Source organism: Sus scrofa, chromosome 6 (genome assembly GCF_054392235.1).
Source record: "Sus scrofa isolate SSC_HxYL_T2T_F1_AM1 chromosome 6, Sscrofa_HxYL_maternal_Yorkshire_Landrace_v2.0, whole genome shotgun sequence".
Lineage (NCBI taxonomy): Eukaryota > Metazoa > Chordata > Mammalia > Artiodactyla > Suidae > Sus > Sus scrofa.
In genome coordinates, this window is record NC_139388.1 from 38,772,258 (window position 1) to 38,789,870 (window position 17,613).

Here is a 17,613-nt window from a genome sequence, read left to right on the forward strand (position 1 = left end):
GGCTTATTTCACCCAACAATATCCCATAAAAATTAACATTTGTCTTATCTCACACACCAAGGCACAAAAAGGGCAAAAGTTCATCAAGTGAATAATTAAGAAGAAAATGGACTGGTCAAAAGGTACAGACTTCCAGTTATAAAATAAGTAAGTCCCAGGGACATAATATAAAGCATACATGTGAAAGCTGCTAAGAGAGTAGATCTTAAAAAGTTTCCAGCACAAGAAAAAAAAGTCATCACAACTATGTGTGGTGATGAATGTTGACTTATTGTGGTGATCATTTCACAATATATACAAATATCAAGTCATTATGTTGTATACCTAAAACTAACATAGTGTGGTTTTTTTATTTTTTGTCTTTTTTTTTTGCCTTTTCTAGGCTGCCCCCTCAGCATATGGAGATTCCCAGGCTAGGGGTCTAATCGGAGTCATAGCCACCCGCCTACGCCAGAGCCACAGCAACGCGGGATCCAAGAGGCATCCGCAACCTACACCACAGCTCATGGCAACGCCGGATCCTCAACCCACTGAGCGAGGCCAGGGATCGAACCCGAAACTTCATGGTTCCTAGTCGGATTCGTTAACCACTGCACCACGATGGGAACTCCATAATGTGTGTTTTTAAAGTAAACATAGCAAAAACATGTTAACTATAAATTCTAGCCTTAATAGGTATGGATCACTCAAACTAAGACAAGTTTTTAATTTGTGATATTCACTAAAGAGAATTATATACCATATATATATTTTTTATAAAATTGTGGACTTTACTGTTTCTTGAGAGACAGCTATTTATCGCTCTTTGAATGATTTTTATTTTTTCCATTATAGTTGGTTTACAGTATTCTGTTAATTTTCTACTAAACAACAAAGTGACCCAGTTACACATACATATAAACATTCTTTTTCTCAAAAATATGGAACGCTTCATGAATCTGCGTGTCATCCTTGCACAGGGGCCATGTTAATTTTCTCTGTATTGTTCCAATTTTAGCGTATGTGCTGCTGAAGCAAGCACCCATGTTTCTTTTTTAAAAAATAACACAAATCAATTCGCCCCTTTCTCCTACCTCCCAACCCCTGCCTCTGGCAACCACCAGTCTGTTCTCTGTATCTTTGAGCTTGAGCTTTTTTTTTTTCTCTGTCTGACTTATTTCAGCTAGCACGATTTCATGTAGCACCTAGTATAATGCCCTCAAGGTCCATCTATATTGTCACAAATGGCAAGATTTCACTCTTTTTATGATTGAATACCATACCAGTGTATGTACATACACCACAATTTCTTGATCCATTCATCCACTGATGGGTACTTAGGTTGTTTCCATATCTTGGCTATTGAAATAATGCTGCAGTGAATTCATATATTGTTTTGGGTATTATAGACATTTTGACAACATTAATTTTTCCAATCCATGAGTAGGAAACATTTTTCCATTTATTTGTGTCTTCACCTCTTTGGTTAAATTTGTTCCTAGGTATATTGTTCTTTTAAATATAATTGTAAATGGGATTGTTTTCTTAATTTCTCTGATAGTTCATTAATAGTGTATAGAAATGCAACAGATTTTGTGTACTGATTTATGTACTGCAATTTTACTAAATTTGCTTATTACTGCTAACAGTGTTCAGATGGAGTTTTTAGGGTTTTCTATATGTAAAATACATATTAATGTCATTTGCAAATCATGACAGTTTTACTTCTTCCTTTCGAATTTTGGATGCCATTTGTTTCTCTTTCTTATCTAATTTGTCAGGATAAGACTTCCAATACTATGTTGAAAAGGGTGGCAGCAGTGAGCATTATATTAGTTTCACTAATACAGGCTATATGTCAACCTCAATAAAAAATTAAACTAAATTTAATTTTAAAAAAGAAAATGGCTTAAGAATTTCAAAGACACTGTACAGGTTTTACCTTTTAAGATAGCATTTAAGATCCAAGATTTCATGTACTACTATTTGATATTCCAGATTCATTACCAAGTGCCTTTCGTTTGCTTCCTGGTTCTGCCCCTCTGTTGTGTGACCAGAAGAAGCTACCTCCATTCTCTGGCCACTCATTTTGAAAGAAGGGCCCTTTCAGCTCCAAAGATCTGTGATTCTCTGAGTTGCCACCAACAGGGGATACACTTTTTGGAAGCTCTAAATTAATTTAGTTAAAGACATATGATCAAGTCTTCCATATGATCAAGTCTTCCAAAATACTGTGTCAATAGCCTTTAAAATAACTGAGAACACTTAACAGACCTGAAATCCCTCAAGCCTTGAGGATGTTCCTTCAGGCTTTCACTTGCATGAAAGCATTTCTTTATGTCAGTTCTTTTTCTAGCCACTGGCTTTTAATTAGACCACAAATCTTTTAAGTACATGGAGTGACATTATAAAATGATTAAACACTAAAAAAGATCACATGCACTTTTAAATGTGCTACTGTTCAGCAAGTACAATTTTAAGCTAATTGCTATAGAGGTAGAAATTTTAACATTTTCAAAGTCAGGTTTCTGTAGTTCTCTACATCAGAATCAAAGATAAAAAGGAATTTGTAAAACTAGAATACTCTGATATATCATATTGAAAAAATTGGAAGATAGGCCATACTTGCCAAATGAGACATCTGTGTAGCTAAAGAAATAAGACTATTTGTCTATATTTCTATCTGAAATAATCAAGGAATAGTCAAGTCAGCAAACATTTGGTACATGGTTCTGCTAGACAGACATGAGCTAAACAAGGTCAAGAATTAACTCAGCGGAAAGTTGTTCTCATCCGTGGCCACACATTAGAATTCCTGGGAAATTTAGGAAAATCTCAACACCATGGCTTCCCCCAGACAATTAAGTCAGAATCTCTAGGAATAGAACCTAGGCATCAGATCGATTTTTAAATTCCTTAAATCCAATGTGCAGCCAAGACTGAGAATTTATGGCTGGGGAACAATACCAGCAGTATATTTATAGCTTAGAATCAGAATGTATGGTAAAGCAATTCAGTGCTTTTAGAGTTTTGACTAAGAAATCTATGAAAGCTTCCTGGAAAAAGGAGGCTGAAGGAAGACCCCTGAAACATAGGTACTTAGGAAAGGTACCATGTATGTAGGTGGAGGGGAAGCATACTAGATATGTACGCAACATACACTAAGACTTAGGTACATCAAAGGAGATTGCATGACTGCAAAAAAGAGATGACCACTACTTTATAATACCTGACCTAGACATGCAACTACATTCAGCTTGCTATGTGGTATGCCATGGAAGGTAGAAGGGTAAGTCCTGCATCTTTCCAGACTGCTATTGTAACATTATTGGTTTAGTCCATGACTCTTCTCAGTCTCCTTGAGATACTCTCTAGAGGCTTTTGAGCCCAATTGCTTCATTTCCCTTCTTTAGTGATACCAGTACTTCGTTACTAAATAAATGAGGTATCACTTATTAAGGGTTTATTTAATCTTTGCCAAGCACCATGCTAAGTTTTTTTATATGCATGACTACCTTATGAGTTAGGTGCTAGTGTCATTACCTCTACTTTTCTTTTTTTTTTTTTTAATGAGGAAGCTGAGGCAGAGGTAAATGACAAAGTCACAAGGTCACTGGTGTGAATACAGAGCACAAAGTGATCCTGTGTCCTATAGCACAATGCTATGCCTTTATGCCTTCTTACACTCCTATTCATTCACTCATTCCTTTCTTTCTTCCTTATCTAATATATACACACATATTCTCTAACTACTTATGTACACGTACACACATTTAAGTGAAGAGTATTGAAAGTAAGGAAAATGGAAAAAGGAAATGAAAAGTAATGAAGGATACATGTAGGATTTCCATTAGTATGTTGTTTCTTCCAGAGAAAGCAATGTTGATACAAGCTTAGAGAAGAGAGCCAGAGGTACCAAGAATCTCCAGGAGAGGCATAATAGTAATTCTCAGGATTTTCAATAGGCTTACACACACCCCCCAAATCTCCACAAGCTCTGATCCCTGCATTTCTCCAGGCAGAGGTCTTGAGCGAAAAAGAAGAGCGTGAGAAGTGGGTGACTTAGAGTCACCTCTGGGGCACCCAGAATGGAGTGCTGCTCCCCTCTTCATGTCCGTGGTCATGCTTCACCCTTTATGCCTGGATTTAACTATAATCCTCCCTCCAGAGAAAGTTGAAGTAAGAAGAGAAGAGTTTATGTATGTAAGAAGGAGAAGAGAGGCAGTTATGTTAACCATACTCCAACCTGAAACTTTCTTAAATGCAAAACACCCGAGGTACACAGTATTAAAGTTGTCATAGCAAACTCCATGTCACATTTTACATGTCTGCATAAGTTCCTAAATGTATCTTCACTGACTCGGCATTTTAATAGCTTAAGGTTAATGACACAGGTTGGAAAATTCCAGTGTCCTCCCATCTTAGGAATCTTTACAAAAATTAGCCTACTTCTTCATTCAGAGAAGTAACCTGTATTCCTTCATGTTATTCCTTCACTGACAACTCAATCCATGGTCACTTGATTAGGTGCAGAAACTGGATAAAGATCTTATAAAAATTTAGGGCAACCCTCAGTGTTCCCCTTTCATACCAAAGAAGATGGGATTTAGACATGAGGACAGCCAGCTGAGGGTTAAGCTAGGACCACAATTGCCAATTCTTTGGCTGTACACTTTAAGCAAATTCCCCTTTGCATGAAATATATTGATGTACATTAAACTGAAATCAACAAGGGAACTGACATGGATAAAAATATGTATATATATAAAGTGTCAGGAATATTTAAAAATGTGAAAGCTGAACAAAAGATTAGAGGGAAAAGTTATTGAAAAAAGAAAATGAGGAGTCCTTATCAGGAGGAGTTTTTTTAATTAAGCAACTTTTTTTAATGAGAAAACTAAAATTTAAGTAGCAAATCATATTCAAAAGGAAAGTTGTTCAACCATGGGCTGCTACATAAATTTCAGATATTTTCTCATCATAAAGAATGACTTGGTTAATGAATGACCAAATTAATTAAGTATGCAATTGAAAAATAATCAAAGTCTGTTGTTGCTATTGCTGTTTTTTTTACCTGGTTGCCAAAGAGGTTGAATCCATTAATTGCTTCTAGAGCCGCTTTTGCTAAGCCGACAGAGCTAAAAGATAAAAGTAAATATTTTACAACTCTAATATATCTGGCTACCAAACAATTATTACCTGATGAATATTCACAAGCAAAAGTTTCTTTATTAATGCTTATAACAACCTCCCTAAGAAGAATAATGTCTGAGAGACTTCAGTCTCCCATTTCACTATTTTTTCTTTAACTATAAAGTTAGTGATCTTCAGGGAAAAATATTTCTAAGTTCACCTTGATCTAGACAAATGGTCATACTATTGATGGGAGTAATTTTAACTTCAGTATCAATTATATTCACTAACGCAAGGGAAAAAAAAAAGGATTATCTTTACAGGAAGGTGTATCATGATGATATGTTCACAGTAATACCAGGTTGGACATCATTAGTTCAGATCAATTAACAGAGCTTTTCTGATGTCAACTCAGAGCCCTAAAAAAGATCTTGCCATCATACACTTACCACAGAGTTTCGTTTAATACGCCCAATTCAAATACTCTTTGCTTAGGGTCCAATAAAATAGGTATTATTTTATGCTCACAGAGCAAATGATCACCAGACCTCTCATTTTTTACTATATTCTTCTCTTTGTAATAAAACGTGTATTCTTTTGGCTCCTCAAATGTTTATATAAAAATAGCTGATAAAAATACCAACCTTTAAATATTTTAGATCTAATATCTAGTTTATTTTACTTATTGGAAATTTTTTTCTCAAAGCAAATGCATATTTCTTTAATATCATTTACAATTAATGACCTATCATCATTTCTCTAGAGCAGTGATTATCAAAGTGTGGTCCCAGAGCAGCAGTACCTGGAAACTTGTTAGAAATGCCAGTTCTCCCTGCTCTCCGGGAGCAGAGCCCTGCAATCAGTGTTAACAAGCCCTCCAGGTCCTTCAATGCACTTTAAAATTTGAGAATCTGTTCACAGCTATTCATATTATCATGATCTGAATTTTCTATGAGATATTTACATGAAAGGTTCTTAAGTACACATTAATTCTACCACAGGATAGTAAATAAGTGGGAAACATTTTGAATACATGAATGGAAGGGAATACAGCCAATATTTTATAACCTTAAATGAAATATAACCTTTAAAAATTGTGAATCACTATGTTGCATGCCAAAAACTTATATAATATTGTACATCAAATATACTTCAAATTAAAAAGAATAATTAATATATGGAGATAGTGATCAGATAGAAAATATAGAGAGGAAAATAAAAAATTATAATTCGATGTCCTAATTGACATACCTAACATACAAACTCTTGAGACATTAACAGTCAGATGCCAATTTTTTTTTTTTTTTTTTTTTTTTTTTTTTTATGGCCACACCTGCAGTATGTATACAAAAGTTCCTGGGCCAGTGGTTGACTGCAGCTGCAGCTGAGGCCTACGCCAAAGCCATGGCAACAGGGAATCCATGCCTCATGTGCAACCTACACCGCACCTTGTGGCAACACTGGATCCTTAACCCACTGAGAGAGGCCAGGGATCAAACTCGCATCCTCATGGACACTATGTCCTAACCTCCTAAGCCACAATGGGAACTCCCTATTTCGTGTTTTAAAATATCTTGGAATCAATAAAGCAGTGTACTTCACAGGAATCAAGTGAAATCCAGGCCCTCAAAGATGAGCTAAGAGAAGGAACAGATGTTTTGTTTTGTTTTTATTACAAAAGTAAAAGCACAAAGGTGAGTGACTCAGATTATTAGATTTTATTCATAGATGCAGAAAATTCTAAAGAATTCACAAAAATGTGCTACTGGAACTATTAAGTACATTTGGTATGGTCCCAGGAGACAAGATCGCTGTCAATTTTATTTCTACATACTAGCCATGGACATTCGGAATTTTATTTATTTATTTATTTATTTTTTTTGTCTTTTGTCTTTTTGTCTTTTTTGTTGTTGTTGTTGTTGTTGTTGCTATTTCTTGGGCCGCTCCCGCGGCATATGGAGGTTCCCAGGCTAGGGGTTGAATCGGAGCTGTAGCCACCGGCCTACGCCAGAGCCACAGCAACGCAGGATCCGAGCCGCGTCTGCAACCTACACCACAGCTCACGGCAACGCCAGATCGTTAACCCACTGAGCAAGGGCAGGGACCGAACCCGCAACCTCATGGTTCCCAGTCGGATTCGTTAACCACTGCGCCACGACAGGAACTCCCCGGAATTTTAAAGTTAAAAATAAATACCACTTACTATCTCATGAAATAATATAAAATATTTTAGTATAAGTTTAACAAAGTATGTGCAAATCCTGAACACTGAAAAACATTTCCGAAAAAATTAGGACCTAAATAAAGAGAGATCCCATGTTCAAGAATTGGAAAACTGAAGATAATTAAGATGTCAGTTCTCTCCAAAATCATCTATAAATTCAGTGCCATCCCAATCAAAATACCAAGAGGCGTATTCCTCTTGTGGTGCAGCAGGTTAAGGATCCAGCATTGTCACTGCAGGCTTGATCCCTGGCCTGGGAACTTCCACAGGCTACAGATGTGGCCAGAAAAAAAACAAAAACAAAAACAGGCATTTTTGTGGGAATTGACCAGCTAATTCTAAAATGAATATAGAAATGTAAAGTCCTGGGATAGTAAAAAGTTTCCTTTTGTTTTTTTTTTTTTAAGGGAGAGTAAAGTTGAACGATTGCTTGATTTCATGACATCATAAAGCAACAATAATCAGAGCAGTATGGTATAGGTCAGACGAGACATACATCAATAAAATCTAGAAACAGACCCAAATGTCTGTGGTCAAAAATGCCAGGTAAGTCAATGGGGAAAGAACAGTCTTTCAAAGGTGTTGGAATAATGAACTACCCATATGGAAAAAACTGAAGATCAATCTTTGCCTCACATTGTACACATAAGCTAATTTGAAATAGACCATAGACTTAAATGTAAAACCTATTTATAAATCTTTTTTTTTTTGGCCATACCAATGGCACATAAAAGTTCCCAGGCCAGGGATCAAACCTGAGCCACAGCAGTGACAAAACTGACTCCTTAACCACTAAGCCACCAGGGAACTCCTGAAACTATAAATATTTTAGAACAAAACCTAGGGGAAAAAAGCTTCACAATTCTGGGGTAGGCAAAGTTTCCTTAGACACCTAAGCACTAACCATAAAAAATTTTGATAAATTAGATTTCATCAGAATTAATATCTTCAGATCTTCAAAAGATACCATTAATAAAATTAAAAGATTGTTGTTCCTGGAGTGGCTTAGCAGGTTTAGGACCCGATGTTGTATCTATGATGATGTGAGTTTGATCCTGGCCTCGCTCAATGGGTTAAATACCCTGTGTTGCCACAAGTTTAGGTGTAGGTCGCAGACATAGCTTGGACCTGGTGTTGCCATGGCTGTGGTGCAGCTCTGATTCCACTGCTGGAACTTCCATATGCACAGGTCTGCCCATGAAAAGAAAAACAAACAAACAAATAAATAAATTTTTTAAAAAGCAAGTTAAAAAGCAAGTTATATTCTGGAAGAAAATATGTGTAAAACACTTACGTCTCAAAAGATTTCTATCCACAATTTATAAATAACTCTTAAAATTCAGTAAGAATATAAATGACCTACTTTAAAAATGAGAAAAAGATTTGAATAAGCACTTTAAAATAAAGATATATGAAGATACTTATTTGGCACATGAAAAGATGTTCGATAAAATTAGCCAGCAGAAAAATAGAAATTAAAATCACCCATATACCTATAAGAATGATTAAAAATAAAAATCCTAACAGGACCAAATATAGACAAAAATGTGCAGTAAACGAAACTCATACATTATTGGTAGGATATAAAATTGATAAGTTCCTTTTAGAAAATAGTTTGGCAGTTTCTTAAAAAGTTAAAACAACTTATATAACTCAGGAATTCTCCTCTTAGGTATTTTCCAAGAGAAAGAAAAAGATCTGGATCTAAATGTTCATGATAGCTTTATTTGTAATAGCCCCAAACTGTCAACAACCCAAATGTCTATCAACAGAAAATGGATAAACCAAACTGTGGTTTATCTATACAATGGGATACTATTTGACAATAAAAAGGGATAAAAGATGAAAAACAAATAAAATACATGAAAGGGAAGATGGAGCAAACATAATTTTCTCTATTCCTCTCACAGGCTCAGAAAGGTAGAAAGAAGGCACACTGCCTCAGAACCTCAGAATTCTAGAACAGCACTATGGTGAATTTCCCGAGTTTCCATTCTGCTCCTTTTTGCTTTACATATGCCCTACTTAGAGCTGAAGATGCCAACAACCAGGAAATACAGGTAGGTACATACAAAAAAATCCCCAACAAAAGCCTGCTCTCTCTAGCTGAGGGACCAGAAAAACAGAATCCTAGGAAAGCAAAAAATCTAGACAATAACCAAACATAAAAACTGTGGCCCTACACCCACCCACTCCTGCAAATGCTGAGTGGGAAATGCAGACTTCTGCATTCCTGAGTCTATAATGAGCCCAACCCCACAGTTGTGGTGGGATCAGAGAAATCCAAGGAGGAGGCCTTCACTCCTCAGGGATGGTAAAGGGTCCCCCTCTCACACTTCAGTGGTAGAGGAGATCACAAGCAGAGTCTAGACCCTGCACCCATCAGGAATGAGGTGAGCCTCCCCTTCCTCTTGGGACGGAGCTGGAGGAAGGCCAGTCAGTAGTTAGAACTTTCACTAATGCCCAACTGTAAAAAGACCCCATACCCTTTCCCCGTCATGTAACTGGAGACCAATGGGAAATCAGACATGAGGTACTTCTGTTCTTCTCAGCAAAGGAGGTACTAAAGGAAGCCTACTGGAAAGCGAGACCTAGACCCAGCAGCAATTTGAAGTCTCCATCTTGGGTGTCAACATTCTCACCTGGCAGTAAGAGGGTGATGCATCTGCCCCCTCCCCCTGCCAGAAGGGTGTCAAAAAACATAGCTAAGATAAAATGTTTAAGTAAGACCCAGGGTCTTATAATACCCAAAATGTCTACATTGCAATAAAAAAAAATCACTTATATCAAAAGCCAGACTATCTCAAACTGAATAAAAAAGGACAATCAAGGGATGGTTAACACTGAGACTAAAGTGATGAGAATTATCTGACAAAGATTTTAAAGCAGACATAAAAAGGCTTCTCTGAGCAATAATGAACATGATTAAGAGAAATGAAAAGATAAAGTCTCAGCCAAGAAACAGAAAGTCTCAGCAAAGTTTTTAGAACTGAAAAATACAATAATCAAAACAGAAAGCTCAGAGGACAAGATGAAGGCGACAGAAGACATAGCTGAATTGGAAGATATAACAACAGAAATTACCCAATAAACAAAAGAGAAAAAATAAATTCAAAAAAAAAAAAAAAAAAAGAAAAAAACCGAAAGAAAGAAAAAAAGAAGAAGAGAACCTCAAGGGCCTATGGCACTCAATAAAGATTTCACACTCTAGTAACTGGACTTCCTAAAGGAGAGAAGAAAAAAGACAGAGCTAAAAGCCAAAAAAAAAAATTTTTAAGTACTTGAAATAATGGCAGAAAAGTTCCCAATTAGCAAGAGACAAAAAGCTGAGTGAAACTCAAATAGAATAAAATAAAAATATCCATGCTAAGACACATCATAACTTCTGAAAACTAAAGACAAAGAAAACTCTTAAAAATAACCAGAGAAAACACTTACTGGGGAAAAACAACTGAATAACAGTGAATTGTTTATCAGAAATGACCAAGGCTAAAAGGATGTGGCAAAGAATTTTTAAGCACCAAAAGAAAATAACCATCAACCCAGAATCTTACACCACTAAATACATTCTATTTATTTATTTAAGCAAAGCATTCTCAGGTGAAGGAAAAAATAAGAGATCTGTCACAAGCAGATCAACCCTAGAAGTATGACTAAAGAAAGTTCTCAAAACAAAAAACAAATCATAGATAGATAGATAGATGAAAGGTAGATAGAATGAAGGAAAGAAAGAAGGAAAGTAAGGAAGGAAGAAAGGGAAATCAACCTTTGAACAATCAAAAAGGCAGAAAGATATGGTAAACAAAAACATGAATAAATACAATAGGCTTTTCTTCTCTTGAGTTTTACAAATTATATTTGACAGTTACAGCAAAAATTGTTAACACTGGTTCTTAATGTGTAAGTAGAGGAAATATTTAAGATAACTATAAAGGGGGGAGGACAGTAAGATATGAATGAAGGTAAGGTTTCTATAATCTCTCTAACTGGTAAAATGATGACATCAATACACTGAATATATATGTACATATCGTAATATCTAGGGCAATCACCAAAAAGATACATTCAAAACCACTATAGACAAATCAAATGGAATTCTAAAAAATGTTTAAGAACCCACAGGAAGGTAGGAAAAAGAAAACAAAGAAATGAAATACACAGAGAATAAACACAAAATAAAAATAAAATGGCAGTCTGAAACCCAAATATATCAATAATTACATTAGATGTAAAAGGTCTAAATATGGCAACTAAAAGAAAGACTGATAAGAGGTGCTTTTAAAACATGTCCCAACTATGACTGCCTATAAGAAACTCATTTGAAACATACCAATATAGGCAGGTTGAAAGCAAAAGATTAGAAAAAGAAATATCACACAAACATCAAAAGGAAGTACGAGTGACTATATTAATATCAGATAAAGTAGACTTCTATACAAAGAAAATTACTAGAAACAGAGAGGGATATTATGATAATGATAAAAGGGTCAATTCACCAATAAGATATAACAATCTTAAATTGCGTCTTCGCCAAATAACAGAGCTGAAAAATATGTGAGGCAAAACCAATAGAACTGAAAGGAAAAACAGATAAAACCACAATTACAGTTGGAGACTAAAACTCCTCTCTCAACAATTAGCAGAATAACTAGAAAAAAAGACAACAAGGATATAGAACTAAATACCATGGTCCAATAGGATCTGATATCTTTAGAATACTCTTGCTCTGGACTGAACTGAATGACTTCAAAATTCATACACTGAAGTGTCAATCGCAATGTGGTAGTTTTTGGAGATGGGGCCCTTGGAAGATAATTAGGTTTGGATTAGGTCAGGAAGGTAGGGCCCCAATGATGGGACTAGTATCCCTTTAAGATGAGCTGAGAGCTTGCTTCCTCTCTCCCTCCCTGCCATGAAAGGACATAGCAATAAGGTGAGACCATTCTCAAATCAGGGAGGAAATCTTCACTAGAGAACAGGAATGGCTGGCAACTTAATCTTGGACTTTCAAGCCTCCAGAACTGTAATAGATTCCTTTTTTTTCCTTTTGTCATTTTGGGGCAGCACCCGCAGCATATGGAGGTTCCCAAGCTAGGGGATGAATCAGAGCTGTAGCCTCTGGCCTATTCCACAACGCCAGATCCGAGCCAAGTCTGCAGTCTACACCATAGCTCACAGCAATGCCAGATCCTTAACCCACTGAGAGAAGACAGGGATCGAACCTGCATCCTCATGGATACCAGTCAGATTCATTTCTCCTGAGCCGAGATGGGAACTCCTAAATTCCTATTGTTTATACCACCTAGTCTATGGTACTTCATTAGAGCAGCACAAACTGACTAATACAATTCTACGTAATGAGAATATACATTTTTTCCAAGTGTCCATCAACATATACCAAGAGATCATATCTTGGTCATAAATAAAACCTCAAAACTATAAAAGAACTGAAATCATACTACGTTCTCTAACCAAAACAGCGTTAAACTAGAATAACCGGATGGTAGCAACACTTGTAAAGAAAACTAAGTACACACCTTATATAAAATCCCATGAATCAAAGAGATATAGTCTCAAGTGAAATAAGAAAATACACTGAGCTGAATGAAAATGAAAATATAACATCAAAGTTTGTGTACCGTAGATAAAGTAGTGCTGAGAGGGAAATTTAAGGCATTAAATGTATATATTATGAAAAGAAAAAAGCCTCAAATCGATTATCTAAGCCCAAAGTAATGAAGCTAGAAAAAGAGCAAAATAAATCTGAAGCAAACAGAAGGAAATAACATAGACAATAGCAGAAGGCAATGACATTCAAAACAGAAAACAAAAAAATATCAATGAAGCAAAAACTGATTCTTTGAAGAGCTAAAGAAAATTGACAAAACTCTACCAAGACTGACAAAGAAATAAGACACAAATGACCAATATCAGGCATTAAATAGGAGATATCACTACAGACATTGCAGACATAGAAAATAATGAGACAATACTCTGAACAATTTTATACACATAAACTTGACAACTTAGAAGGGATGAATCAGTTTCTAGAAAAGCACAGACTACCACTGCTCACCCAATACAAAATAATTTGAATAGCTCTATAACCATTAAGGAAATTGAATCCATAATATTTAATGGTGAAAAAAGAAATCTCCGTACCTAGATGATTTCACTGGAGAAAACTACCAAACAGTTAAAGAAAACATTACACCAATTCTACACAATTTCTTCTAGAAAACAGATGAAAAAACACTTCAGGGTTTATTTTATAAAAGTAGTGCCGCCCTGATACCAAAATAAAACAAAGCCAATATACAAAAAGAAAATTACAGATCTCATGAATACGGATATTAAAATCCTTTTCAAAAAATTAGCAAATGGAACTCAGGAATACATGAAATGAGTTATCATCATAACTGACCAAGTGAGATTGATTCAAGGGATGCAAGGGTAATTCAATAATCACAATTCAATCAATATAATTCACCATATTAATAACAGGCTAAAGAAGAAAATCCACATGATCATATCAAGTCTGTGTGGTATTAGCAAAAGGACAGACACATAGAACCCAGGAAAAGATCAACATAACTATGTAAAATTTATTTAACAAGAACACAAAGCCATTTCAAATGGAGGAGAGACAGCCTTTTCAACAAATGTAAATGATGCTGGACATTCATAGGCCAACAACAACAACAATTTCAAGCTAAGTCTCATCACACCTTATATAAAATTAACCCCAAATAGATCATGAACTTAAACATAAGACATAACATTTCATAAATTTTGCAAAACAAATCATCAGAGAAAATCATTATAATCAAGGGTTAGGCAAAGAGCTGTTAGACTTTACATCAAAAGCACAACCCAAAAAGGAAAAACTGATAAATTGGATTTCATTAAAAATTATGCTCTGTGAAACACCTGATAAGAGGATGAAAAAACAAGTTACAGACCGGGAGAATATATTTGCAAAATGCAGAACTGACAAAGGACTAGTATAAAGGATTATATAAAAACTCTCAAAAAATCAACAATAAAGAACAATCCAATTAGAAAAAGAGCTGAAGACATGAAGAGACATTTCACTGAGGAGGATTGAGATGGAATATAAATACATGAAAGGGAGTTCCCATAGTGGCTCAGTGGAAACGAACCTGACTATCATCCATGAGGACCCAGATTCGATCCCTGGCCTCTCTGTGGGTTAAGGATCCAGCATTGCTGTGAGCTGTGGTGTAGGTCACAGATGTGGCTTGGATCTGGTATTGCTGTGGCTGTGGCGTAGGCCAGCAGCTACAGCTCCCATTCAACCCCTAGCCTGAGAACCTCCATATGCCACAGGTACAGCCCTAAAAAGATAAATACAAACATACATACATATATACATACTTACATATATACATACACAGATCCAACATCATTATCATTAGGAAATGCAAATTAAAACCACAATTAGATCACACTACAAAACAGAGTGACTAAAGTAAAAAATAGTTATAATACCAAATGCTGACAAAGTTGCAGAGAAGTTATATCACATACATGTTGTTGGTAGGAATGTAGAGTAACACAAGCACTCTAAAAACCATCTTGCAGTTTCTTTAAAATCTAAACATGCGACTACTATGTATAACTGAATTGCTTTTTTGTAGGGCAGAAATTATCACAACATTGTAAATCAACTACAATTCAATAAAATTTTTAATAATGAAAAAAGAAAAAACCATGCAACTACCCACCAACTGAACTGCTGGGCATTCATCTTAGATAAATGAAAACTTTTGCTCACATAAAACCTAACAGAAAACCATTTTTCTTCTTGTTGCTTGTGCTTTAGGTGTTATATCTAAGGGTGTGACTTGGTCAAATCCAAAGCCAAAATAATCTTCTTCGAAGAGTTTTACACTTCTTTTGGCCCGTATATATAAGTCTTTGATCCATTTTTGTATATGGTGTGAAGCAAGGATTAAAATTCACTCTTTTGCAAGTGGATATTCAGTTGTTATAGCACCATTTGTTAAAAAATACATTCTTTTCGTATGAACTTTCTTTGCACCTTTATCAAAATCATAGATGTGAGGGTTTATTTTTGAATCATCAGTTCTAGTCCATAGATCTCTGTATCTGTTGTTACACCTATACCACACTATTTAATTTCCATAGCAGATTACTTTAACTACAGTAAGCTGCAAAGTGTGAATCCTCCAACTTTGTTCTTTTGGTTTTGTTGTTTTGGCTATTCCAGGTCCTTTGCATTTACAGATAAAATTTTAGGATTAGTCTGTCAACATCTGAAAAAAAGACTTTTTTTTTTTTTTTTTTTTTTGCCACACATGGTGTGGCATGTGGAAGTTTCTGGGCCAGGGACTGAACCTGCACCACAGCAGTGACCTGAAACACAGCAGTGACAATGCCGGATCATTAACCACTAGGCCACCAGAGAAGCCCAAAAAGACAGATTTTTGATACAGATTACACAGAACACAGGATATATTTTCATTCTTGTGTGTCAACTTTTTTCAACAATATTTAATAGATCTTGATGTAAAAGTCTTGTATTTCTTTTGTCACTCCCCTCTACTTTGAAAATGAGGAAACTAAGCCCTAAGCAATTGAATGTAAGTGGCTTTCAAATGCATCCTTACTTTCTCTGATGAAAAAATCTGCTCCCTACTAGAATCTATGCAGACCATTTTACACTGGTTTTCAAGAACAATCTGGGATTAAGACACTGCCCTACTGACTCAAATCTGCAGTCTAGCATTCAGCTGCCTGTGAAGAAAGTACCTGATGCTTCTACTAGTTAAACAAATTCCACGACAATTCACATCATACCGCTAGTATACTTAAGATAAGGGGCACCGTCTCTTTTCATAACCAAAGTCATTTTAGAGAAATGACAAGACCTACGACCTGGAGAAATATAGTCCAAGTGAAAAATGTGTGGTGGTTTAAAACACATCTGCAAAATCTGACACTTCTCCCATCAAAAGGTGGAGCCTAATTTACTTTGGTGGAATATACCGCAGTCTTACTAACTCTAACAAATAGGATGTAGTGAAAGTTATGCTGCATGATTACCAAGGCTAGGTCATAAAAAGAAATATAGCTCCCACCTGGCCTGTGGGTTTGTGCATGATGTTGAATGCTGGAACCTGGCCACCATGGCTTTGAAAAACCATACAGAAAACCTTCGTATAGGCTGTCCAGCAGACAACTCCTGACAAAGTCCCAATCTACACTCTGAAAACTGAGTGAAGGAGCCTTCCACGTTGACTCCATCTCACATGCTTGCCACAAATGAAGGCAAACATGTGAGATGCTAAGTATGAACCACCTCGCTCAGCCCAGTCAACTCTGAGAACCATTGGAGTTAATAATAAAAGACTGTTATTTTATACTTCTAAGTTTGGGTGGTTTATTTGAAATAATAGTCAGAAAAGAACCTACGTCAGATTCCTAACTGCACATGCACCCAATACAATCATACCTACCCTTGCATGCTCCAAATGGAAACCAAGAAGTACCTGCATAAAAATTCTAAATACAAAAACATTCACTGTCAACTGGCTTTTTTTGCTTAAGAATGTGTCCCCAATGCACTAAGAGTTCCTCTTAGTCCCTGGTACACAAACACTTATAGGTATTTAACCTAGTAATACAGTTTAAGGTGTTATTAAAACTGTTTACAGTATTTTGAGAAGTAAGAGAAAATAACTTATTCAAAAGACAAATACATAAGAAATTCTATACTGGAGGAAATAGATAATACAGCGAGTCCAAAGTTTTTAAGTGGTGCAAAAAGACAGCTATGAGATGAATTTGGAAACAGTCTTTTAAAACTAAACACTACAGGAGTTCCCGTCATGGCACAGTGGTTAATGAATCTGACTAGGAACCATGAGGTTGCGGGTTTGGTCCCGGCCCTTGCTCAGTGGGTTAAGGATGTGGCATTGCTGTGAGCTGTGGTGTAGGTTGCAGACGCGGCTCAGATCCCGCGTTGCTGTGGGTCTGGCGTGGGCTGGTGGCTACGGCTCTGATTAGACCCCTAGCCTGGGAACCTCCATATGCCGCGGGAGCGGCCCAAAGAAATAGCAAAAAGATAAAAAAACAAAACAAAACACTACAAAAGAAAGAAACATTATACCTGGACTAGAGAAAAGATTGAATTCTTAACATTTTCATTTTGTTTCGCAAGGCAATTGGTTGAATAATTGGACTTAACTGAAATTCACGAATATATTAATTTATTATTCAGTGGTTATTTA

General features: G+C 36.0%; 1 protein-coding gene and 1 non-coding gene across 21 annotated transcripts in view; both read right to left on the reverse strand.

Annotated features, from left to right (window-relative positions):
- PHKB (phosphorylase kinase regulatory subunit beta) overlaps positions 1-17,613 on the reverse strand; it is a 199,113-nt gene that overhangs the window by 109,981 nt on the left and 71,519 nt on the right. For all 20 annotated transcript variants that reach the window (XR_014805945.1, XR_014805944.1, XR_014805948.1 and 17 more), the window contains one exon: positions 5,054-5,117. Coding sequence is in view for 9 of the 20 variants with exons in the window: in XM_013998278.3 (XP_013853732.2) it covers positions 5,054-5,117 (64 nt within the window). In the remaining 11 variants the exon portion in view is untranslated. The remainder of the gene's footprint in view (positions 1-5,053; positions 5,118-17,613) is intronic.
- Positions 915-1,021, reverse strand: LOC146402306 (U6 spliceosomal RNA). Its single transcript, XR_014808740.1, has one exon. It is a non-coding gene; the product is annotated as a U6 spliceosomal RNA (small nuclear RNA).